Source organism: Humulus lupulus, chromosome X, assembly GCF_963169125.1.
Source record: "Humulus lupulus chromosome X, drHumLupu1.1, whole genome shotgun sequence".
Taxonomy (NCBI): domain Eukaryota; kingdom Viridiplantae; phylum Streptophyta; class Magnoliopsida; order Rosales; family Cannabaceae; genus Humulus; species Humulus lupulus.
Genome location: NC_084802.1, coordinates 221,975,859 through 222,002,791, shown reverse-complemented (window position 1 = coordinate 222,002,791; position 26,933 = coordinate 221,975,859). Strand labels below are relative to the sequence as shown.

Here is a 26,933-nt window from a genome sequence, read left to right as displayed (position 1 = left end):
ATCCCATGTACTAAGCAATTATTTTAATGAAAATTATTTGTTTATGACCAAAATCTTTTAAACTTAACCTGTTTTTGACTATAGGATCATGTTTTCATTTGAAAGACTTGATTAGCAAGTCCTGCACTATTTTAAACACACAGTGTAACGGTCTTAGCTATCCAGGGCGTTACAACTTGGTATTAGAGCGGTCTAGGTTTAATGGTTCCTGAAGACTGGCTAGACATGTACACTTGCCGCGAAAGATAAGCTCAACTCAGGGTTTCGTAATTGAATACATGAGATTATATGCTTAAGTGCTTGAATGGAATATGAATGCATTAATTTGTGTGATTAATAGGGAGCATGAGATACTGGTAGGGCCTGGCCCTTGACTGCTGTGTGATGATATTGAGGCGTGTTGATTAGCATTGCTATTGCATGTGGATGAATATTTGGATAACAATTTGTATACTAGTTGTATATGGTGAATTGTTTAAATTGAACTTATATGTTATACCTGTTTATCAGTATATGGAAAGCATGGTAAGTGTAAATGTACCTGTAGCAATGAAATTTGATAACTAAATGCATAGTATTGTAGATTGGTGTTTATTATGCTTTATGTGTGCATGATTATTGTGGTTGTTTGGACCTGGCCGTGGGATGGTTCTGGGTATGAACATCAGGGCTGAGGGGTTTAGTCGGTGATGACAGATGAATTCAGGTTGTTGTGCTCATATTGGTTAAGTGAACTCGATATTGTTATAGTGAAGGTTGCAAATGATAGCTGGGGTTGGAATCCTCCATCCTCCCCCGAAAGTCACAACAGATGTTCATGGTATGTGAGTAAAGCTGTGAGGTCTGATAGAGGGGATTATATGGGTGAACAACGGGCTTTTCTGGGGAAGTTTTGCATATCTTGACAGTAGGGTTACCAGCGTTGGTTTGATTTGAAGATATAGATAGATAAAAGTACTATATGGAAGGCCCATGAGGCATTATCCTCTGGTTTTGAGGAAGGTCTGGATTTTCCTAAGGACGGGTCAGGGCATCCTTAATTACATGAAGGTAATAGGTCGTGACAGATTGTTTGTGCTAAGTGGTTGTGGCAGAAGAATGCCCGAAAGTAGTACTCTGATCCAAGATGTTGTCATAAAGGGTTGAGAAGAATTCAGGCAGTGATTCGATAAAGAGGTTATAAAGACGTAGTCTGAGCTACAGAGACTAATAAGTTTATAAACTTGGTTGAGAATGGTACGACAACGACAGAGTATGTCAACAAGTTTGGTGAGTTAGTCAATCCGCTTTGGAAGTTTATACAAGCGGATGTAGCCAGAAATGATGACTCATTTAAGGATTAAACTCTGGGATGGCCCAGAGTATCAGGGCCACTCCAGTGCACGAGATATTTATTTGTGCTCAGGCAGCAGGGAGGGCCATGTTATTTAAGATATAAGGAATGAGGTACAGTGCGTGAATGCCATAGGGAAAGAAATGCAGATGATGGTATTCCCATTTGTGGGATTTAGTAAGGGCAGATGCTCGAAAATCGGAATAGAAGGACCCCTGATAGTTCTATGGTTACTGGTTTGATAGGAAGGGGTCTAGTTTACCGGATAGCCGTTAGGACAGCGGTGAGATCTAGTGAAGCCATTTGTTATACACCGGAAGCAGGAGCCGCCATTTGGAAAGACGCCAGGTAAGGACACGATTTCTACATGGAATGGTTTGATATGTTAGGGCGGATTTCCCAGGATTAGAGAATGGAAGGCTGGAATGCCTTGTTATATTCGAGGCCCAAGGATAGTTCCTCGGAGGTGATCAGTTGACCTATAATCTTCGTTCTTGGTTTGAAAGAGTTCGGTGTTGTGTATCTCCTAGGAGAGATTCAGATATGAAGTTTATGTCTTAAGGCTATTGTACGAGGGGTTTGAGATATTAGTGTTTGTTGAGAATGAATTAGAAATTTCTAAAGAAGAATTGAAACACGTGTATTAAAGGGGGATTATAGTGAAAGTAATTGAGCTCGTCTTGTAAGCGCCGTGAGAACTAATTTGTTAAGAGACAACCATGGATTGTGAGGGACATCACTTGAAGTATATAAGTTGAACCGAATGGGAACTGAAGTGGTTAGTAGGGATTCAAATGAGCGTGTAAAAGAGTTGTTGGGTACACTTCAGGATTTAGCTATGGACAGATTTGGTGTCAGGGACAGTATGAAGAATGGTATTAGTTTGGCGGAAAGAATTACTGGTTCAGTTGAAGAACTATCTGGCTTAGGGATGGATTAGACAGAGCATAGTATCGTGGGATTTGTTGACATTGTCTGTTAAGGATGAAGAGTTTAAATGCCCGGTTACAAGACAGGACAATGTCTTCAGGAATTGATCTTCGATCTGGTTATTACCAGCTGAGGATCAAGGAAAGAAAAATTTCACGAATTATTACTTGTACCCAGTGGGGTGTGATGGGTTATTAGTAAAGGTTATAAACTGATTTAAGCTTCAACAACACAGGTAAGTTCGATAAGCAGAGAGTACAGGAATGATATGAACAAGTCATATCCAGGGTCGTCAAGGATGTGTTGGGCTACTCCCTAGATAGAAGCGGAATGTGAACGACTATTACACTGATGATACTAAGACTGAAGCAACAGGATCACAGGTAAGGTTCCAGAAGGTATCCGTTTCGTTTCTTCAAGGGTATTCAAGGTCACGCTACAGGAAGAGAAGGGATTAGGTATGAAGAGATTCAATCTGAAGTCATAAAGAAATTACTGAAGAACGTCTGGAGGATAGAAAACACAGCGAGACTGGTGAACATGTCATCTACTACATAAATATCTTTGGAGGACGGCCGCATCAGAGATTAGAACGACAAAAGAACCTAAGGGTAGACTGAACGGACAACTTTGTATCAGATTTTCGGAAGATGGAATAAGGATTGGTTAACACCTCGTGGTATAGAAGTCTGTGTATAATGGATGGTTACAGAAGGATAGTGTGAAGGACCTTGACTTTGTTTTGAGAACATAAAACTGTAAGCGGTGCATCAAGTTTGAGATGCGCCCAGATATAGACTGAAGGGATAATGGTTTGAGCCTCGTGGTAGTTGAAAGAATGGGAACATGGTCGGTATACAGGGAATATTAAGTTGACGGTGAATGCATAAGCTTAAGGGATTTGAACACTTGGTTATTTGTAGAGGAATAACCCTGAGACCAGGATCCAGTGAAACATACTAAAAAAATTCGTACTAGAAATCCTTGACTGTACAAGAGGAAAATTACTTTGGAAGCCGATCTCTTACTTGGGATGGTCTGTGTCGGTTGTATAGGACACCATGGATTACAACATGGTCAGATAAGGTAACAAATGGGATTGATATGGCGCCTGAAATGGGTTGTGGATAGATTTATGTCTCGATGGGCAATGAAATTCAGGAACAAGACCTTGTGCGAATGGTTAAGAATCCTGCCACTGTAATATGAATTAAGAAATGAAGATCGGATGAGTGATCCGAGGGAACCCGATGTTGAGATGGAGATCCTAAAGGAACATTGTATTACCTCCTTAAGCATATTGTAATCAAGAAGTTTAAATGGATAGTAAGATCTGATATTCTTATATATTGAAAGGATATAGAGAACAAAGGGAATAAGGTTGGAACCTAGAATTATTGGTTGTCTACAAATAGAATGGCAATTTGAAGGATTGATGGTTATTTTAATGAACTACGCATTGAATGTGCAAGTGTCTGGGATATTAAGAAAAGTATAGTCCTTTGGTGAACAGTCACAGTGATGAATGCTGGCTTGCGGCTGATGTAACACCCCAATTTGCTAATAAGGTTCAGGACCTTGATTAGCATGCCTGGAGGGCAATAAGTGAATTAACATGTCAATATATGAGTTTAAATGAATATGTGATTAGAATGCATGTTTAGGTGGAATAAATATGCATGTGGGGCCCGTTTGTATGTTAGGGGTAAAATTGTAACTTTAGCCCGCTGAGGGCATAAAATGTGATAATTGTATTATATGATTAGTACCACGTGTGAGTGGTGATATTATTGTGATGCACGTGCCGAGACGGTCCTAGGGAGTTAATTAGTTTAAAAGTCACAACGGGATTAAATACCCGGCTCGGGAGGAGCCTAGGGGTATTTTGGGAATTTTGCAAGAGTGAGTTTGAGAATTAATGGTTAATGGTTAGTGGTAATTGAGTAACTTGAGTAACCATTGGTGACCATTAAGAGTAACCGATTTTAGATGAGAAAGTGGTAAATTTGTAGGAAAGGTGAAATGGCAAAATGCCCTTGAGGTTTAGTTAAGAAGGGAAATACATGGAGGGGTAAAGTGGTCTTTTGGCAGAGGTTTAGATAAACTTTAGCTGAGGGAAAAGGGGTCATTCACGTTCAACACTTAGTCATATATTGGTTTATGCTGAAATTAGGAAGAAAAACCTAGAAGGAAAGGAAAGGAAAGGAAGATGGGAGCTGAGATTTGAAAGACTTAAGAGGAGAATTAAGTGGTTGGAGGCAATTAAACTTGATCATAAACCAAGATTGATCTGAGGTAAGGATTTGTCTCTGTTTTTGTTTAAGTTTAAGCTTGATTTCTAGAAAGTAAGTGTGGAAATTTAAAGATAGTTGTGGCTGGTTTTGGAAGGAATTAAGTTTGGGTAATAAAGAGGAATTGGTTCAAAGCTGGGATTGGAGAGAGTTCAAGCTTAATTCTTGATTGAGGTAAGAGTTTTTAACATCTTTGAATTTTTGTATCTGATGTGGTTTAAGAATTTAGAAGCTTGGTTGACATTTTTCAAGCTCTGGTTTAAGTTTTAAAAGCTATGGTTTAAGTTTTTGAAATCTGAAATCAAAGTGTGGATTATGGGTGTGATAGTGTGTTTGACCTTGTTGTTGGTGTTTATAGGTTGTTAAATGGTTCATTTGGGGTTTTAAATTGGTTTTGGGGTTTAGGTATGTGTTTGGGTTGGATTGGAGGTGTTTTGGCTCGGGGAAAATGCAGGGGAAAACCCAGAATTCTGGGTTCGCGAAGGGGCGTCGCGGCTCTGTTCTTTGGCGCTGCGGCGCGAGGATGTATCGGGGTTGGGAAACTTTCTGGGCACCACGGACCTCAAAGGGTAGTGCTGCGGCGCTAGGCTATTTTCAGGACAGAGGAATTTTGCATTTTTGGGTTGTTGCCCCGGGGGCTCGGCGGATGTCTCCGTTACATTGTTTTGGGAAATTGGAGGTCTCTAGAGTACGGGATTGGTCCCGGGAAGTGGTTTTGGATTGGTTAGTATTGAAGAAAGTTTTATATGTGTTGTGACTAGGTTTTCGGAGAGGCTTGGGATAGAGGACCGTGCTCGTGACTTCGGTGCATTGTGAAGCTCAAGATACAGGTAAGAAAACTGTAGTACCCGTAGAACAGGGCATGGGCCCATAGTGTTGTTGTAGGGCACGACCCTAGGTTGTATTACATGTTAGGGTGTGGCCTTGATTGAATTATTATATGCTTGAATGTTGTTTGAGTTATGCTATGTGTGGTTATAGTAGAACAAACGGCAAAGGAGCCGGGAACGACAAGGAGCCGAGAACGGCGAAGGGCTGGGAACGGCGAAGGCCGAGAACGGCAGTGGGGCCGGGAATATTACTTAGCACATGGAGTGCTTATTGTTAGGGTGAGACCCCAATGGATACATGGGATATCCTTACGGTGAGAACCGAGACCCCAGGCTTTGGTAACGCTTCTGGGACGGCATGTCCGTATTTTCTTAGTCTGATGGACTATCTGTTAACCTGTGGATTATCTGATGTGTTGTTTATATAATATGCATATGTTATGTGCTATATGAGTTTTCTTACTGGGCTTCGGCTCACGGGTGCTCTGTGTTGCAGGTAAGAGCAAAGAGAAAGTCAACTAGCCATGACTACGGAGAGCGTGAAGCGGCGCGTACATGTTTGGCCTGCCCGACTGCTTTGGTTGGGGGCGTTTTGAGAAATGGCTGTATTAAACTGTGATTTTGATAGTTAGTTATCTGTAACCTATTTTGAGTTGTAAATATTTTATAAACTTTCTTTTGGGATCCCAAATGTTAGACACTTGGAATTTTAAATGAAATAGAGTACTTTCAAAGATTACAGCCTTGTCTTTTTGTTTAACCACACTTTTGTTCTAAAAACCTCGTTTAGCGAGTTAATTGTACATTTTAAACTTACTTAGTAACGACTCTAAGGTAGTAGGGCATTACAGCTGAGGTGACCCAGCATAAGATATGGTAAGATAGGAAGCATGAAGCACTGGTTTTAAGTAAGGAAACAAAAGACAATGAGTATTATGGCTCAGTATTGGTTCGGGGGAAAACCAACAAAGTTATGAGAATCATTAGGGCAGGGGTATCTGCCTATCTGGAAGGACATAAGAGTTTGCAAGATTCGAGTATTGGAATACGAAATTCCAGAACGGGAGACTTGTAATTCTCCAAGCATTGCAGACAAGAAAGAGTATGATATTATGGGGAAGAAAAAGGGAGTTTGATTTTCGATTTAACAAGAGTTTTGAGATCGTACCAAGGGTTAGGCCAGGGGCCTACAAGTTTGCCTTACCCTAGTGTGGGTGGTAGCTTATGGGTATTATTGGTGTCAATAACAAGATGGAAAACTATCGCTAATAAGATAAGCAGACGCTGGGGTTTCAGCAGAGCTATTGGGCAAGGAAAGGTTAATGAGATTACAATTATAAGATAAGATCTTATGGAACAAGATTGTCACTCTAGTAAGAGTGTTATTGCTGGATTAAAGGGAAGGAATTGGACTTTGGAGTTATGGTCAGAGATATGAAATTTGTTACCTAATGTGTGTTCGAATAAATTTCGAGGACGGAATTGTTATAAGGAGGGGATAGTTGTAACAACCCAAAATTGCTAATAAGACTTAAGGGCCTTGATTAGTGTGCTGGGAGGGCATAATTGGTATTTATGTGAATAAATGATTTAATGCATGATTGTGTGGCATGCATGACTGTATGATTATATGGAGATGATTAAATATGCGTGTGGGCCTTGTTTTGTTTATAAAGGCATATTTGTAATTTTGACTCGTGGAGGGCATAAATGTAATTATATGTGATAATTGTTGAGACCACATTATTATGTGGATATATTTGCAACATGTGGCTCGAGACAGTCCTAGTGAGCGGATTGGCGAAATAGTCACAGCAGGGACTTATACTCGGCTCGGGGGAGCCTGGGGGTATTTTGGGAATTTGGAGAGTACTTTGGGTATTTATTAAGTAATTGGTAATTAATTGGATGATGAGATTAATTGGTAGTTAATAGGAACACTTGAGGGATTAGCGGGAAATGGGAGCAAAAAGACTGAAATACCCTTTAAGCACCCTTGAATGGTTTATAAGGTTGGAGGGCCAATTTGTTCCTTTTTATAGGTGGGATATTCATAATTTTAGAAAATAATAGAAAGTGGTGGATTAACTTAAGAAAACTCTCAGCTCTCTCTTTCATTTCTCACGTATCCCATCTCCTTCTCTCTCTCTCTCTCTTTGAAGCTAAGGAAGGAAAAGGGCTGAAAATTCAGACTTGAGGCTGGGAACTAGGCTGGGTCAAGCTGAGGGACTACAACAATTTTTAGTATATATTACTTAAAAAAATAACACATATTTAGAAGCGTTATTAATGGGTGATTAAAATAAAAACACAGAACTATTTTGGCGCCATATGAAATACACCTCTAGGCGCCAAATGAATTTTTGTTTGGGTCTAATCTCTCTTAGCCAAATTTTAATCCCTAAATCTAGGTTACCCAAACAATTTCTCTCAGCCTCCATCTCTCACTCTCGTCTCAATTCATCTCTCTCTGCCTCACGAAGTCACGCTGATTATCTCAAGCTTCCAGAGTTCTATGTCTGCCTCACGACTTCACGCCGACTATCACAAGCTTTCAAAGTTCTGTCTCTGCCTCACGCCGACTATCTCAAGTAATATTCTCTCCTGAGAGGCTTGGGACGATGGTGGATCGTGTGGCGACAAAGGTATCTCAGTACCTTCATTTTTCTCGTCTTTCACTTGCTCACCCTCTCATGTTTGTCTCTGTCCTCTGCAGGTGGCGACGGTGATGGGCTCTCGGTGAGGGAGCTTGGGATGTTGGCAAATGGATCTCGGTACACTCCCTTCTGTTTTGTTACTGAAAGTCCATTTTTCCATATCTATTTTGTTTTTGTATTTCTCTCTTCCCTTCTCTATGTTGGTCTTTTTCCCATTTTTTTTCTTTCTTTTTAATAAAATGGCCAAATAAGCTATATGTATTTCTGATTGTTTGTTTTGGATTTATACAGAGTTGAAAGTTTTACAATAGGTTTTCTTTCATTTGTAAATCCGGTGTTCTTGATTTTCTTAGTTGTTCGAAGCTTTTTTTTTTTTTTTTCTGGTTTTGTTGCTTGTTAATTAGGAATATATATTTTGATTTGTTTTTTGAAATTGATTTGATAATCTGATATGGGAAATTAGTAAGGGAAGATGCTTTCATGATTCTTGATGGTGGTTTTGTACCAGGTCAGGTCAAATTATATATTTCGCTTCTTTGTTTCTTTGAGTATTTCTTCATTTTCTTGTTGCCAAGGTTCTTATTTTCAATAACTCAGATTTTATGGCTGTTAATGGTTATCATAGCAGGAAAAAACTATATTTCTCACCCATTTGTGAATTAATTCAAGCGAAATAGATGGTTAGATAAATGAAATAGAAGCTGCTCGTGCTCACTTTGGTAGAAATTCTTCAAACTTGGCATTTTCTTTGCATAGCTCTCTCTATAAAATTGTCTACTATATTCATATCTATGTTAATGAAGCAACTAGTAAATTGTTGAAACAATAAATTGCTGCTAGTGTAGATATTTCAGCTTAGTATTTTGCTATTGGCTTTGGTGTATTTTGTTACTGGTTTGTGTTGTTTTTTTACTGCTACTGTTGGTCTATTTTGCTGCTACTATTGGTCTATGTTTTTAAATTTGTTAAATTAATTATGCCACAATTACATAGGTCCAATTACTTTAATAATTTCCTTGAATCTAACCGGGCATTCTTTTTAGGTTTTGGTAAAATACTTTCTAACTTTATTATTGTTTTGAGTCATTTTGTCATATATATTATCTTCATTTCTGCAGGTTAGCAGTGGTTTATTTAACATGAGAATTCATACTACTTGTTTCACATGGTTTCTATTTTATTGTTTGATCAATAATTGTGACCTCAATTTTAAATTGGTAACTTCTAAGTTATGTGGCCTTCCTATGTGAATGTTATGTGCTAAGCAATTGAATGTCATCATTAGAGTATATATTCCCTTTGAATAATCATAGTTTGGTCCTTTGAAACAAACATAAGAGGTTTTGTCTTTAGGCTTTTAAGAGATCAATACAGGAGGGAGTTTGTTTACAAGAATATAACATGGAGACTTTAAAACACTAAATATCAAAATCAAAGTTAAAAAAAAATCAAAATGCCTTACCTCTTGAGCTACTCCGAGAGAGGCTTCAGTGAGGTGAGAATTTGAGAGAGGCGAGGGAAAGATGAGAGCGTGAGAAAGAGAGGCCCTGTGAGTGTTTGAATTAGCTAGCATTTTGCTACTGGTTTAATGGCATAGAATATGTATTTTGCTATTGGCTTTGGTGTATTTTGTTACTGGTTTGTGTTGTTTTTTTACTGCTACTGTTGGTCTATTTTGCTGCTACTATTGGTCTATTTTTTTTAAATTTGTTAAATTAATCATGCTACAATTACATAGGTCCAATTACTTTAACAATTTCCTTGAATCTAACTGGGCATTCATTTTAGGTTTTGGTAAAGTACTTTCTAACTTTATTATTGTTTTTGAGTCATTTTGTCATATATATTATCTTCATTAGCAGTGGTTTATTTAACATGAGAATTCATACTACTTGTTTCACATGGTTTCTATTTTATTGTTTGATCAATAATTGTGACCTCAATTTTAAATTGGTAACTTCTAAGTTATGTGGCCTTCCTATGTGAATGTTATGTGCTAAGCAATTGAATGTCATCATTAGAGTATATATTCCCTTCGAATAATCATAGTTTGGTCCTATGAAACAAACATAAGAGGTTTTGTCTTTAGGCTTTTAAGAGATCAATACAGGAGGGAGTTTGTTTACAAGCATATAACATGGCGACTTTAAATCTATTCTATTCCATATGTAGTGTAGCAAGTTCCTGTTTTAAAATTACTCACGAAGTTGTTAGTTTCTTCTGTAGTTTTTTTTTTTTTTTTTTTTTTCAGATTTCAAATTAATATCAAGAAAGTGTTTTGAATATTGATTATATATATTTGTTTCTAATTGAGATAACACAAAGAAAATTAAAACTAGAGAGATTGTATGCTAGCTAATTCTAACACTCACATGGTCTCTCTTTCTCACGCTCTCCTCTTTCCCTCGCCTCTCTCAAATTCTCACCTCACTAAAGCCTCTCTCGGAGTAGTTCAAGAGGTAAGGCATTTGATTTTTTTCTTAACTTTGATTTTGATATTTAGTGTTTTAGTTTGTTAAGTAAAACTTGTATTGATTTTTGTTTTGGTGTTGGGGTATTATCAGTGGGTATAAGTCTTGGTTTCTCCCCTTGTTGCTGATCTGGTTCTTCGATCCCCTATTTCACAATCAGGTAAGTCAAACTTCCATTTACATATTATTGATGAATAACAAATTTTTTGTATATATATATAGTACATATTATACAAAGATAAATAATAGGTGCTTGCCATCCTTTTTTTTTTGTCTATGTACATAAAGAAATGTTAAGAAAGTGGGTTATATTCTCTGTTTGTCAAAATGTGAATATTATATATAGATAAGATAAATGAAATTAAATATGATTTTATGACAGCTAATTAGATAACTCGTGATACTATATTCCTATGAACTAATGTGTTGTTAATAGAAAATAGTTTTGTTTTGTTTTAGGTGTTTTTCACTTTTTAATGAATTTGTACCTACTTTTCTCTATCACTAGAATGGTCAAGAAGCTAAACTGATATTCTATATTACAATAGAAAGTATTCTTATATAGTTTTAGGTATCTACAAGACACACAGTATGTTATAACTAATATAAATTTGAATTTTTTTTAATACAGGTCTATTTGTTGTATTATGGCTTTGGTGCTCCTTGCCTTTTCAACAATTTTTTTTACATGTGTGGATTGTTTGCTTAAAATGATCCAAATTATTTCTCCATGTGTGTTCTTTGTCTCTACTCAACTTATATCAAGAAAACATTTTGAATATAGTCAATACATATATAATTTTTTGTGCTGGAATTATTTCTAATTGAGAGAATGCAAAGAGAAAAACTAGAGATGTTGTAAGTGTGAGAATATGGTACTTAATACTTAATGTTTGTGATTTGAGAATATGGATTTAGATTACCTTTTCTTTAGTCCATTTGTTGGCCTTTGTGTATGAAATTTGGATTTTACAGATTTGATTTATGCATATTCTAGAATCTAAATTTATCAGGCTTTTATTCATGTGAAAATTTATAATATTGATTGTATGGGTTTTGATCATAAATAATGAGATTTGTGTTTGGTGCTGTTATATTGCTAATATATGGCTCTATCTCTGTATTTTTATTCTATTTGTAATATAGTTAAAACTTTTCTAGATGGCTGCCTCCAAGAGAAGAGGCAAGATACTTTGTGTGCAAGCAATCTTTCACGGGAGACTCTTACTTTTGTTTGCATTTTGCAAGTGGTATGTTTTTTCTCTCTAATTTTCTCCCTTTCACCTCTGAATTTATTTTCACTGCTAATAATTGTGATTTTGTATTGTGGAATAGATTAAAATTTTGGTTCTAATTTGGTATAATATGACACAGAATATAGCCACAATTTTGTGTGATTTTGAATTACAAACTTGTAAACTTGGGGTTCTAAAAGTTTGGAGAATGATGCTGAAAACTCATGTATATTGTATGTTGTAACCCAGTGTTTTTTCTCTCTAATTTTCTCCCTTTCACCTCTGAATTTATCTGTTTGTTTGTGGAAATATCACTACTTCTTGGCCTTTTCTTTTTTAATAGGCTCATAATACCGAGCTAGAAGATGAACCTCCAACAAAAAGACGACTTTCATCAGCCTTTGTCAAGGTATAAAGAAGAAAGTCGTGTGTTGTGCTTTAGAATTATGCCGTGGAATCTTTTTTTCATTTTCATTAATCTTTATGTATCAATAAAGTTCTTTAGGTATCATTAATCGTAAAATAGTAATGTTGAGCGTTCTGGAGCTGCTCGGGGATTGAGTGAGATCAGTTTCTTAATTTGAGAAAGATTAAATTTCATATCTTGTTAGATGCAACTTATGTCTGTTCTTGATTATGGGCATAGCACTATATATTTTGATACTTTTTGTATTTAAATATAATACATAGTCCTTTTAAATATCCTACAATTGGTAGACACATACTTTATAAGTTTAGATACTCAGTTCTAGAATAACATATTAATAAGGGAAAGAAACAAAAGTCTCACTCTTTGGTTATTACTCTTGGTAAAGAGATTTTCCATTCTGTGATTGTCTATCTATTCTTTTCCTGAATTTTTATCTGTTTGTCTTTTCTCTTATAGTACCTTGTGTATTTAATTCTAGCTCCTATACAATATTATTTGGTTCAGTAGTATATTTTCTTGGCTATGAAACCTGTAAAGTCAAAATCTTTCATAGATGCATTTTAAGATTTTGTGATAGGTTGCAGTTTCCACTACAAAGGCTTATATAAAATTTCTTTCTGATGGATTTGTGTCTACCAATTGTATCAGGTGACTGGACAATAACACTTTGAGTGGAGCAATTCCTGCATCTTTGGCTAACATGACACAGCTTGCCTTCCTGTAATTCTTTTCAACTTTTAGCATTTTAATACTACTTGTTATCAAGGCTCAATCACAAGTTGAATAGTTTATAAAAAGGTTTTATGGGATTTTTTTTAATGGTCTAGGGACCTGTCATACAACAATCTAAGTGGTCCAGTACCAAGGTTGCATGCCAAGACCTTCAAGTAAGTCATTTTGTATATTGTAATTTTTGTTGTTGTTATTAAGATAGATTATTTGAGAGATTATCATTAAATAACATGTTACAACTGCTCTAATTTGCTTCAAGCTTGGGCTGCATTTGTCTACTAATTCTTGGGTTTGGTTTCCTTCTTTGGTGGAGGTACAGACACAACCAGCAAATTTTCTTTGACGTCAACGGTTAGTAAACCTAACTCATTTTTTAAGCAATATCATTAAAAAAGAAACAGAAGAAGAAGAGATTAACAGTTGTAGGCTTCAAAAAATTTCAGAGCAACATCATGAGGAGGTTTGCCTTGGAAACCTGAGGAGATTTCAATTTAGAGAGCTTCAAATGGCAACAAACAACTTCAGCAGCAAGTACTTGGTTGAAAAAGGTGGTTTTGGAAATGTCTACAAAGGCTGTCTCAGAGATGGTACAGTAGTAGCAGTTAAAAGGCTTAAAGATGGTAAAGCCATTGGTGGTGAGATTCAATTCCAAACTGAAGTTGAGATGATCAGGCTGGCAGTTCACATGAACCTTCTTTAGCTTTTTGGGTTTTGTATGACGACCTCTGAGAGGCTCTTAGTTTACCTCTATATGGTAATGCCATGGAGCAAGTTTCATGCATGATTTACTTTTGTGTATCTTGTAATGTTTCTGTTTTTCATTTTTGAAGTAAAAAATGTTCAAGATTATAAAACTTTATTATGTTATGCTTTCAAACTTAAGTTAGAACTAAGATCTCATGAAGTAGACACATTCATGGTTTGAATTAGTTATTGTTTAATGTAATACTTATGGTTTATCAATCTATTGAGAATTACATTTTATGATTAATTTTGATTTTTTTTTTATCAAAATACAATAATGAAAATCTCTTAATTAAAAAAAAACCTTATAAGAATACTTATTAAAATAAAATTTAAAATATATTATCCACACTAAAGTAACAAAATTTTATTACTAGACTTTTAATATGTTATGATTTAGAAACATATTATAAGCATAACAAATCGTTATGATTTATATAATATAACAAACTAAAAACGTTATCAAAATAATCAAATGTAACAGTGGAAAAGTGTTATGCAAAAAATATAAGATCAAACGTCAAATTTATAACCAAATACTCTAACTAAATGTTATTATTTGAATATTATAGCAACTAAAAATGTGTTATTGAATAGTTTAAGATAACATCGAACATAACATCCGAATACTGTTATAGAAAAGACAGGACTTTTAATAACAGGGGCTATGTTAGCGTTTTCAGAAGCGTTATCAATACTCCCGGTTAGGCAGATGGACTTTTAACAACTAGAGGATTCAGAGAAGCTTAGGCCATTAATTCAGGTAAGGTTTTAACTTTGAATTCACTGAGTAGTTGAGCTTGGAGCATGTGTTTATTCTTGGATTTTGAAAAGATTGTAGATGAGTTGAAGCTCTGGAACTAGGAAGGGTTTAGCTAGGATTTAAGCTTAGAAATTGGGGGTGGAAGCTTGTGAGAAGATAGTCACAACTGAGGTAAAAATTATGACTGATTATCTTTGAATTTCTGGGTTCTACTCTGTTATTTCTGGTACTTTGGGTTTGAGAGTTTGAATTTGGGTATTGGGGATTGGTTGGAGTTTTTTGGGAAAAACTTGGTTAGGTTTTGTTGCCTATGATGTGTAGAGTGTAGCTCTATAGTTAATTTTGAGTTTGGATGATGATTGGAGTGAGTACTTGAAGCTTTGGCTCGGGAAAGTTCGAAGGAGAAACCCAGAAAGTGCCATTTCTGGTGCTAGCGCTAGGTTTGGAGCGCTACAGTGCTAGGCTGTGTTTCTGGGGGGCTTTGGCTTCTATGTATAGTGCTGTAGCACCCTATAGGTAGCGCTGTAGCGCTACCCTGCCTCCAGAACCTGGTTTTTATGTACTTTAGGGGGTTTTTCTTGGGGGCTCGGGGGGATGGTTTCACCACTTCATTTGGTGGAATTAGAGGTCCCGAGAGCGTGAGTTTAGCCCCGGGATTGTCCTATGGATATTAAATTCTTAAAATTACCATTTATGAATTGTGACTAGGTTTGTTGCCAAGGTTCAAAGCTAAGGATCGTGCTTGGAACCATTTCGTGTTCTCCGCTCAGAATTTAAAGGTAAGAAAACTGTACCCTTTCTATGTGGCTGTGATGGGACTAAGGGCTCCCTATATTTGAACATAAATGTTGTATGATGGTATTATGCCATGTGAACATGAGATAAACGACCTAAGAATGCTGTAATTAATATTGGCGCACAAGGACGCGGCTCGGCCACTGGTAGCTGAGGTTAATTAAATAATCACTGAGCTTGGCCTAAGTGAGCCAGAGTTAGTGGGTTGAACATTGGGCTCGACCTAAGTGAGTCGAAGACAATGACTTAAGTAGAGGGTGCGGACTAAGGGTGTCGACCCTAGTTATTGAATGATATGTTTATTGATGTTAATATGATGATTATGGCATGTTTATTACCTGGATGATTGATTATTGGTTTGTTGACTGATATCACTGATTACGTGAACGATGTGGTCTATTGAGTGTTTGATTAATGATCTGTGAATTATCTGATTACTATTATTGATTATGCTCTATTATATGGTTTTCTTGCTGGGCCTCGGCTCACGGGTGCTACGTGGTGCAGGTAAAGGCAAGGGTTTGATGGTTCAACCATGAGTTGAAGAGCTCTTGGGGCGAGGTGTACATTGTCAGCTGCTCGACCGCTACGGTCGAGGGTTTGTATAGGGACAGAAACCTAAAATGTATATTTTTCCATTAGAGTGGCCTTGCTTATTTATAACTATTGGAATTTTTTTTAAATATGTCCTTTAAATCCTGAAAATTATTTGTTTATGACCAAAATCTTTTAAACTTAACATGTTTATGAATATAGGATCATGTTTTCGTTTGAAACACTTGATTAACAAGTCCTACACTATTTTAAATACACAGTGTAACGGTCTTGGTTATCTAGGGCGTTATACTAAGTGGACGTAGGTCATTACCATCACTTGGGGCCAAACCACTATAAATCCTTGTGCCATTTATCTTATTGACTTTAATTCAACTAATTTCTTTCGTTTTAATTGACTCCGCGTCGTTGAGCAAATCAAGGGTCAACACCGTCCATTTATTCATACAAAACATCATATGTATAACAAATGCAAGAAATTCACACATTCATTTAATGTATATATATAAACCGTTCTGGTACCAATTGTTGGTATTAAATGTATAAATCAGAGTGTGCAGCAGAAGGATCGTTTAGTATATGATAATGAACATCCAATCCACGCAAGCAGACTATGAGATCCACACCACGATCTTCCAAGCCAATTCTCAACACACTAGGACGTGTGTGGGCACGTAGCATGTATATGACAAATTTATTTCTCTAGATGTACTTAACACATGAGATCTAGAGATTTGGAGAAGGAAAAAGCTATGAGAGAATAAGAGAATAAGAGAATAAGAGAAAAAATATTTCTATATTTTTTCCAGGCTTGTGTATCTTGTCTCTTAGATAACCTAGAAATATATCTATATATAATCTAGATATAATCTAATTAGGGTTAGATTTTATTTATTTAATTAATATTTAATCAAATCAAAATATCTATTAACTAATTAAATAATAAATATATAACACAAACAAGTAACTACTTAATTTTTGTCAAGCCAAGTGGTTCCCACACATGTGACGCTAGTCACTGTGCAAGCATAATGACTGGCGTGTGGCATAACAAAATTGTCACATGACATTTAACTATTTATTTAACAAGATATATATATTTATGTATTTAAAATAATATTATTTCAAATATATATAAATATCAGTTACTTCAAAATTAACTTTATCTTATAAAACCTTATTTTTTTTTTAGATGAGAAAACCATCTACAATTGACACATTCTTTAAAAGAAAAAATGTTGAGGTTTCAACATCTAATGCGTCTTCAAATCCACTTGTGGGTATTGATCATGTAAATTATGAAAATCGCTCTACAAACTCATTAAGATTTGACATTGATATCAATTCATTACAACACGATCCAGAATTACACCCACAAATACGAGAGTATCCACTTGAGAAGTGTGATGAAGTTCGTAGAACTTATATTAAAGTTAGTCCATACGAGAGTGTACTTTCTAACTATCCAAAATTGGGGGAAATACATTCACATAGTTTGTCAGTCATCTTTGTTTAAGCTATTTCTATCTTGGTTGGAATATTCTCCTAGTGTAGATGCTGCATTTTGTCTACCATGTTTTGTATTTCATGCTAAATATGGACTCCTAGATTAGATGCATTTACTATTATGGATTTCGATCATGAAAAAAGGTGAGAGGAAACAATTGTGCATTTTTAGCATATATTAGAAAAGATCTCACTTCACCTCATTAAAATGCTAAGAAAAGTGTAACGCCTTGGTTAGTCAAGACCGTTACACTGTGTAGTGCTAAACTCGCTAAATGAGTTATTTGGCCATAAACGTGAAACTAAATGTGATTAAAAGTTTCGGTCAAAAGGGATAGATATTTAATTAAAACGTTAAGTTGTACATGGGATCCCATAATAAATGTTTACAAAGTTGTTTATAATTCCAAAAGGGTAATTATAAATCAAATGTTACAACCCGCCGACCTAAGCGGCAAAAATAGGGTTTAGCCTTAGTCCCTCTGAAAAACCTTGGCTGTGGTGGTGAAGCAGCCGCATATGTACACATTGCCACCGAAGCTCTCCAACTTATGGTTGGTCCAACTTCCCTTTTTCCTTTCCTGCACCACATAGCACCCGTGAGCCAATGCCCAGAAAGAAAACTTAAACATGCTCATAAGTAGTGAATAACACGTTACCAAACCATAATAAGCATGCCCAATAGTAATAACCCTACTCATGCATGTATACCATTCATATAAATGACTATAATGTCATATGGGGCAAGCTGTCCTAATTAAATGATTAATGAATCATATCGGGGCCCGTTTCCCAAAATACATGATTAATAAATCATACTGGGCTCAACACCCTAGGATATGGGACTATTAAGTCACCCCGGAGTCCGTTGCCCTATCTTTTGTATAACCAGCCTTGGAGCTGGCCCAACGTACCTGGCGCTTAATTTTCCATGACCATTGGGTTGGACAAGCGTATGATGCTCTCCTGATTAGGTCTAACATATTGACCAGTGCTCAATGCGCTATTGCCGCCCTTGACTTATAAGTCAATGTTTTTTCGACCAGTGCTCAGCGCTATTGCCGTCCTTGACTCATAAATCAATGCTTTTCCTCAATCAGATAATGCAGACATGCATTCATTATATAACAAATATCCAGATACAGAGCATTCAACATGCTTACTCAATCAATCACATGCATAATCATAATCATGTGCATTTACAAGGGTCCAAGCCCTAATCAAATCTGTATTCAACATTCGGGCCAAGCCCTAATCATGTACATCATGTATTGGGTATGGTTTTCTTACCTTAGGTTCGAGTGTAATGTAAAATAAGAACCATCCTTGAGCACGATCCTGATCCCGAGCCCCTAGCGATAATCTAATCACAACCAAGTATAGAATCTCGTAAAAAACGAGCGAACAAAGGCTTCCAGACTGAGTCCTAGCCTTCGGGATATCGAATTCTACTAAACCGGATAGTAGGATCGATCCCAAGCCCTAATGTTTGAATTCCCACACTCAAAACACTTTCTGGCCAAAATCCTCTATTTGCGCTGCGGCACCCCCAATTAGGGCTGCGACACCCCACCATTAGAGTTGCAGCTCTCACAAAAAGAGAGCCCAGCCCCAAATCACGCAGGACACGAGCCGTGATGCAGCCCAGCAGGTGCAGCGATGCAACCCTGCTTCAGGAAACCGCCCTGAAAATTGAGTTCATGAGGGCCACGACGCCCAAGAACAGGACTGCGACACGACCCCGCAAACTCAACTTTCTCAGATCCAAGACCTCCCAAAAATCACCCCAAAACTGTACCAAACTCACCATTCAATCACACAACATCCCTAGAACCTACCAGGCAACAAAACCCGCGTTTCTGTTGGATCAAAAACTCACCAAACCGTAAAATCCAAATCAAAACTTAAGAAACTTAAGGAAACAAAATCTCAGAAATTCAAAGCTTAAATTACCTCTAATTAAGTTGTTTTCCAGCTAAATCCTTTGGCTATCAAGCTTCTAATCTTACCTAGAATCGTTATGATTCTAACCTTGCTTGAATCCGAGCCCTAAAACTCGAGTTTCCTTCGAAACGCTAACGAGCGTCAAGTGAGTGAACGGGAGAGAGAACAAAAGTGTTGAACGTATTTCTGTTTATGACAGGTTACTTAGGGCTCAAGTAACCTTAAGTAAATCCCAAGGCTCGAGATACCCAAAAACGTCCCCGGGGGTAAAATGGTCAAAATCCCTAGAATTCCCTCCTAGTCTCGCTAACTCCAAATATATCCTCGAATGTTCATTCCCATTACCCAATATCTCGGTAATGTACTAAATACCCAAAATACCCCTTGACTCACCCCGAGTCAAGTATTGGTCCCGTTGTGACTTTCCCGCTAACTTGCTCCCTAGGATTGCCTCATGCCAAGTAACCCAAATATATCCACATAATAATGTGGTTTCACACATATATCACATCTATGCCAAATATACCTATAATGGTCCAAATTACGAAAATTGCCCTACTGATAAGAAATGAGCTCACATGCATATTTAATACACCTAAACATGCATATCAAGTCATATTATAATATAACTCACATAATCATACAATGATACACATAAATATCACATAAACACATAATTTTCCATAGTTTGCCATCCTGGCCTCCTAATCAAGGCCCTAAGCCTTATTAGGTGATTTGAGATGTTACAAAAAGCGTGTGCGGGTCTCATGAACCAATGAGCACATGTTACAATCATGTTTGCAAACTTTACATCACAAGAAATTGCTGACGCTAGACTTTGCTTGAAAACTTCAATTGAGGTAATTAGGTGGCTTGCATTTCAAGGATGTTCTTTCAGAGGTCGTGACAACTCTAAAACATTAAGTAATCGTGGAATTGTTTTAGAATTATTGAGTTTCATAGCTTCTTATAATGACAATGTAGAAGAAGTTTAAGATAAAACTCCTTGAAATGTCTCATATACATCACCAACAACGTAAAAACAACTTTTGCATGTCGTGGCAACTAAATTTTGTATAATAGTTGATGAAGCAAGAGATGAATCTAAAAAGGAGCAAATGTCAATTTTTTTGAGATTTGTTGATAAAGATGATTGTGTGCAAAGATACTGTTGCTTTAACATTAAAGCAAGCTAGGTATTTTTTCTATCCTCTCTAATCACAGCCTTGATCTTCAGTCCATCCGAGGATAAGGTCACGACGGTACAAGTAACAAGCGTGGACAATAAAATGGTTTGCAAGTTTTAATTTTAAATGAATGTTCTTATGCTTATTATGTTCATTGTTTTGCACATCATTTGCAATTGGAGCTAGTTGATGCATCTAAAGAAGTTATTTCTGCCCATCAGTATTTTACCAAGTTAAACTCTATTGTTAAAATAATTGGTGCATCATGTAAGTGTAATGATCAATTAAAAACTTCTCAAGCTACAAATATTGTTCATTTACTTGAGATTGATGAGCTTGAAAGTGGGAAATGGCTTAATCAAATTGGTTCTTTGCAAAACGCTGGTGATACTCATTAGAGTTCTCACTTGATATTTATTTCTAGTTTGATTAAAATGTTTAGTGCAACATGTAAAATTTTATTGAAGATGGCACTCCTGCTCAACGAGGAGATACATATGCAACTTATGAGACAAAAACTTCTTTTGAGTTTGTTTTCATTTTCCATCTCATGAAAAAAAAAGTTGAAAAGAAAAGTTGAGATTAATTAAATATAATGGTTAAGTTGTCTTACACAAAGTGGTGTAAAACATTTCACAATTTCACTTAAGTTGAAGTGAAATTATAATTTTTTGTTGTAGGCATCTATAATTGACTTTTTTGAGTCTAAAGTGGTACAATGAAGTATCCAAACATCCTCTAAAAGTTTGGAGTTATTTAGAGGTGTTTAAGGGCATTTTTGGATACCCTAAGTAATGGGATGGCGACATGTCACTTGTAGCTGCTAAAAGCTTTAATAGCTACAACAGACAACATATCGCCACACGCTTGACATTGGACAATTATTGTGCATTTTGACTCCAACAGTATGTGTTGAAAATGTCTCATCATATTGGTCAAGCTAATGATGATGTCTAAACTATAAAATAGGTCATTTAGAGTTGTGAAGTCTTGATCACACTTCTCAACTCTTTCTTTAACTCCTACCTCTCACTCTCTTTTTGACTCTCCAAGAAAATCACAAAGAATTGCTTGACTTGTGTGATTTTCAAAGACTTGTTTAATCCAATTTCTCATTCCGTCGTTGTAAAAACTTCAAGCAACTTTAGAAATGCTTGAAATAGAGATTTTGAATAATAATACTCCTCGTGTATAAACATTGGTTTTACATTTTGTGGTTTTGCGACATAAGCGCATTTGGCTTTGGCTTTGTGTTTTCTGTTGTTTTTTGTCATTTATTCATTGTTGATTTAAAGTTTGTGATCCATAAATTCTTAACAAAATATTCTATAGGTTTTTAATATGCTTTGCCAAGCTTTGCAACTTCAGTCCCAAAATATTTCAAATGCAATGTATCTAGTTTCATCAACTAAGATTCTCATTTAAAATCTAAGAGAAGATGGATAAGATGAATTACATGATGAGGTAAAATGCCAGATTTTAATGCTCATTATAATGCAATAAAATGAATGGTATGTCGTCAACAAGATGACAATATAGTGGAGGAGCCTTATTGATATTTTCAATATAATAGATTCTCAACTACAAGAATTAAATAACAAATTTAATAATAACACAATAGAGTTGCTCGTTCTTAGTTTAGTTAAGCTTTAGATGGGAAAAAATGCATGCATTATTAAATATTGATGACATTTGAAAGTTGGTGCAAAATTATGACCCAAGGGCCTTTAAGGAATAAGAGATAATACAACTGATGATGCAATTTGAACATTTTGATCATGTGCAACAACTTCCCAATTTTACCGTTTTATCAACTATTTTTTATTTATGTTGGTGGTTAATGCAGACTATCACAGTAGTCTATCCACTTGTGTATAATACAGTAACTCTTATTTTTACACTTCTAGTTTCTACAACTATCACATAGCGATCTTTTTCAGCTATGAATACAGTGAAGACTAAACTTCGCAACAAGTGCTTGGTAATAGTAAATGACTCTTTGGAAACCTAAACCTTCATCACATTTTGGTCGACTAATTTTCTATGAGGCCGGCCAATGAAATTTCCTTTTATAATTCATAAATCCCCACCAACAGCCTGCTGAAAGACGCATAATTTCTTAGTATAGACCTTCCGAAATTCCAAAGCACGATATAAGATACGTTGGCATTGTTTTGATATCAGAAACCTCTCACAATAGGTCTTGAGATGATTTACCTGATATTTTTCAGCCAACACTACGAGGGAATAAGCCATATGCTCATTAAGACTGGCCTCGGCTGTGTACAAATAGTTGACAAAGGCACGAAGGGCCTCGTATGATACATCGTTGATCTTTATGGTGCTGCTTCGGCTTTCTTCCATTTCATTCTCGAGCATGGCTTTGAATACTGGGGAACGACTCACCTGTTATGTGTCAAATGGCACAATAAATGTCAAATCCAAGAAGATAAAGATAATAATGATGGTGATTTGTTCCAGGACTTCACCTTTTCCAGAGTAAAAAAGCAGAGCACAGCAGGTAAATTTGCTTAAATCAAAGAGCAATTTGTTACGTGCACTAAGCCAGATAATCACAATTGACAAAAGAAAAGACTATCTTAAATTCTCGACACACGAAACTTCAGCAGGAACAAGATTACCATTTATATATATATATATATGGCTGGTGTCAAGTAATAAACCACACGCGCACATAAGCTGGAACTTAGATTGAAGGGAAAGCATTGAATATTCACTATATTGAACTAGCAATCCAATTAAAGGCACATGACTTGATACATAATTCAGCACCTCAGGTTTTAAAAAATTAACATTGCAAGTCCTCCATTCCATCTATAAAATTCACAACTACTTGTACAAGCGCAAACAAAATCACCAAATCGAATGGATTTGGGAATGACACAAGCAATGGAGCCAGATAAGAAAATAGCTTCATAGTTTCGAGACATGTCTCTGAACTCTACACTCAAGGTAAGGCAAAGTATGTACCAGCACAAAATTAACAAATGATAACTAAAGTATTAACACCTGACTACCTGAATTACTTTTCTTCATCAACAATAACACTCTAACCCCATCATGATTCACTCTCATGTTTAAGGATTCTTTACCACCATAATGCTATGCCAGCATCACATAAATTCAAACTTAATGTTTAAGAGGTTTAAAGAAGTGGAATTTCGCCCAAATACACAAAATTATATATTCCAGTACTCCATTCAAATGGATAAACAAAGCATATTTCACTTCATTTAATAACCACACTGCGTGTCGCATAACATTATAGTACAGAACAATCCATAGACATTTGCATAAAGAAGAGCAAATAAACGAAATAATAATAATAATAATAATAAAAAAGAAGAAGAAGAAGAAGAAGAAGAAGAACCGGGTACTGACCAAAACAGCCTTATGAGCCGGAACGGGCGGGGCAGGAGCACCGGAAGTGCCTTCGAATGCAACCAAAACGACGTCGGAGAAGCAAGGAGAATAGGACCTAGGGCCAGTGGAGTAATGGTTGGGATAATCGATAGGATCGCAGAGTTTGAGAAAAGCGACCTTGGCTTTGAGGTCTTCGATCTCGCGCTTGAGGTCCTCCTCCGTCTCGTTGGCCTCATCGTGGCACTCCTTGCAGGTGCCGCCATCATGTGCGTCGTAGTCCTCCTGACACGATATGCACCTCGTCGTCTCCGCAACTGAATCTGAATCCGAGTCCATATCCGTCTCGTAATTCTGACTCTCCGACGTAAGACGGCGCCGTCGCATCACGCTGTGACAGCCCTTTCCGACGAGCCGTGGATATAGCGGTGAATTTATTTATTTATATTCTAGAGTGCTAATAATTAAAAGATAAAAAATGTCCCTCTCACCTAGCATATCTCACCTAGCATATATTACTAGGGCTGTCGAGAAATTTTTACAATCCGCCCAAATCAATCTGAAAAAACCGCTAAAAAACGCAACCCGAATAAACCAACCAAAATTTAAACTGCCCAATTGTTACATTGGACAGGTTAAAAATAAGTATCAACCCGCCCAATATAAGCCAACCCGCCTAATTAAAAACTTATTATTAATTTATTATTTTTAATACATTTAAATAAATATATTAAATTTATATATATACTTAATTAAATTTATATTAAAAAAAAATATTGTTTTAAGCTTAAAAAGATAAACTTCACACTATTAATACTAGTATTTAAAAGAAAAAAAAACTACAAAAATGTAAAAAAAAAAAAATACAACTTCAGTTTAGGCGGGTTGACCCGACCAAAAAAAATACCACTTCGGTTTGGGTGGGTTGACCCGACCAACCCGCCCAAACTATTGGACGGATTAAATTTATTTTTTTCTTAATTGGGCAAGTTATGGGTTTACTTTTGCTAACCCAATTATGACATTGGACAGGTAAAAATGCCTTGTAACCCGACCAACCTGCCCAATGATCAACCCTGCATATTACCTTCAATTCACAATTCTCTTTTGTATAGAGGGTTAGATGATTTGATAATTATCTTACATTTATGGGATTATACATTTGGGTACTACTCCAACATAAATTTATTAGTCAATACTTCAAGGATTATTGGTGTACCCTTTATGTTTTCGCATTTGCATAGTTATAATTAATTTTTTTTATATAAGATGATATACATTATATTTATAATAGGGCATCTTATATAATTTATCTTGCCCCGAAAATAATTCAAATAATCTGTTGCACGCATACCTATTACTATATCAAACCCTATCAAACTCCCATTGAACCAAACTTGAAACTACTAGAACCATGTCATTTGTCTTCACCTATCGAGCCAATATCGAACCTTATCGAACCTAACTTGAAACTACTAGAACCACGTCATTTGTCTTCACCCATCGAGCCCCCCATCGAACAATATCGAACCCACATCGAACCCGACAACAGACCCACATATCAACCCATGCCAAGTAACTATCGAACCCCATCGAACTCATATCGAACCCTATCGAACAAAATTTTAACTACTAGAACCACGTCATCTGTCTTCACCCATCGAGCCACCCATCGAACAATATCAAACCCACATCGAACCCTACAACAGACCCACATATCAACCCCTGCTAAATACCCATCGAACCAATATCGAACCCTATTCAACCCATAAGCAAATTTTGGAAATACAAACCAGATAAAAGATATTAAAAAAATTACTTACCCCATCATCAATCCAAAACTATGGTGTCTTCAGCGTCAAAAACCAACTCGGACCATGCATTCTGGTTTGGACATCCCTCTTCGTCTTGTTCGGAATATCTCCAAGCAACCACTTGCAGACTGTCATGTACTATTTAGCAAGTGGCTTCTTCAGAGGGTCGAGGACTAATGGCACGTCATCGGTCGCATCCATACGAGGTTTCTTCCTGGTTGGGTCGGTGTAGTCTTCAAATTTCTTACGCTTGCGTCTTTTCCTCTTGGCAAATTCGAACTCTACCCCGGCAACATCCCCAAGTTCTATAATAGCAACACCTGGGGTCTCAGGATCTGCTGTGAGTACTATCGGCGGAAGAGTGCCTATGTCATGTTCAGCATAATCATATGGTAGGTCAAGTGAGTCAAAATTAGAACCATTCTTCATCGTGTCTCTTCGAAGATCTTGTACAAATGTTAAGATTTTATTGACAACATCCATGATGACCGCCTGATTCTGTAGGACGATATCCTGACGACTCTCGACTCACTCCAACCTCTCCAACACCTCGCGTAAATCAGATTGATCAAGAGCTGGGGCTGTGGCTACCGATGGGGCTAGGGCCGAGGGTGTGGGGCCAATGGGGACTGGGGTATCCTCATCATCAAGGCCAACATCAACAAAAATATTGGTTGCCTTCATAACCTCAGTAGCTATCTCCACCACCTTCTCAAAATCAGTGGGAGTTTCATCCTCTTCATTGTGGCCCAACCCAGGATACAATAGAGCATCACCCTCAGTCAGAGCACTGCTATAATCTATCTTCGAAGGTTGGGGCTTCAACATGGACAACACAACTAACTGCATCAAACACAAAGCATTAAGTTAGTTTGAAACCACCAAAGAATAATGTATTTTGACATAATATAAAAGAACTTACACTCGTCTTCTTGAACATCGGTGCAAGGTCAACCTTCGAAATAGGATGCTCCTTATTGCTCGACCAACTAAGCATCATCGGAAACCGGTTTCCATGGTTAATACCATACTCATGTGCAAACTGTTGGATGACCTCACATGCCCTATACTGAAATGCAGGGACATAACCATACAAATTGTATTTCACTTCTTTCTATTTCCCCTTAACTTCCTTCTTCTTCTCATAGTTCCTCTTTTGATGATGCATGTCTTTTTGACATGCATCCATAAGCTTGTTAAAAGATACCTTCCCCCATGGGTAAGTAAAGAAGTACTCAATGTCCACCATTTTCAGCGAATCTTTCCAGACATTTAACTTGCCCTCTCGTGCAAGTAAAACCCCCTCAACAAAGAAACATAGGCCCAACTTGTAGG

The 26,933-nt window shown here is 36.7% G+C and overlaps 1 protein-coding gene and 2 long non-coding RNA genes across 4 annotated transcripts; 2 read left to right on the top strand and 1 right to left on the bottom strand.

Annotated features, from left to right (window-relative positions):
- Positions 1 to 11,987: 11,987 nt before the first annotated feature.
- On the top strand, positions 11,988 to 13,067 carry LOC133806960 (uncharacterized). The gene is made up of 3 exons (XR_009879092.1): positions 11,988 to 12,156; positions 12,826 to 12,897; positions 13,005 to 13,067. It is a non-coding gene; the product is annotated as an uncharacterized LOC133806960 (long non-coding RNA).
- Positions 13,068 to 13,147: 80 nt separating this feature from the next.
- LOC133805238 (uncharacterized) lies at positions 13,148 to 13,900 on the top strand. The gene is made up of 2 exons (XR_009878896.1): positions 13,148 to 13,260; positions 13,353 to 13,900. It is a non-coding gene; the product is annotated as an uncharacterized LOC133805238 (long non-coding RNA).
- Positions 13,901 to 22,113: 8,213 nt separating this feature from the next.
- Positions 22,114 to 24,258, bottom strand: LOC133804023 (BTB/POZ domain-containing protein At4g08455-like). 2 transcript variants are annotated; one of them, XM_062242166.1, is made up of 3 exons: positions 23,806 to 24,258; positions 22,621 to 22,809; positions 22,114 to 22,503 (listed from the first exon to the last, which is right to left on the bottom strand). In XM_062242166.1, the coding sequence occupies exons 1-3, from the start codon at positions 24,169 to 24,171 to the stop codon at positions 22,480 to 22,482; spliced, it is 579 nt and encodes a 192-aa protein (XP_062098150.1). In that variant the 5' UTR covers positions 24,172 to 24,258; the 3' UTR covers positions 22,114 to 22,479. The 2 variants fall into 2 exon arrangements, with proteins under 2 accessions (XP_062098150.1, XP_062098149.1); XM_062242165.1 differs by having other exon boundaries at positions 22,114 to 22,809.
- Between the last annotated feature and the right edge of the window lie 2,675 nt (positions 24,259 to 26,933).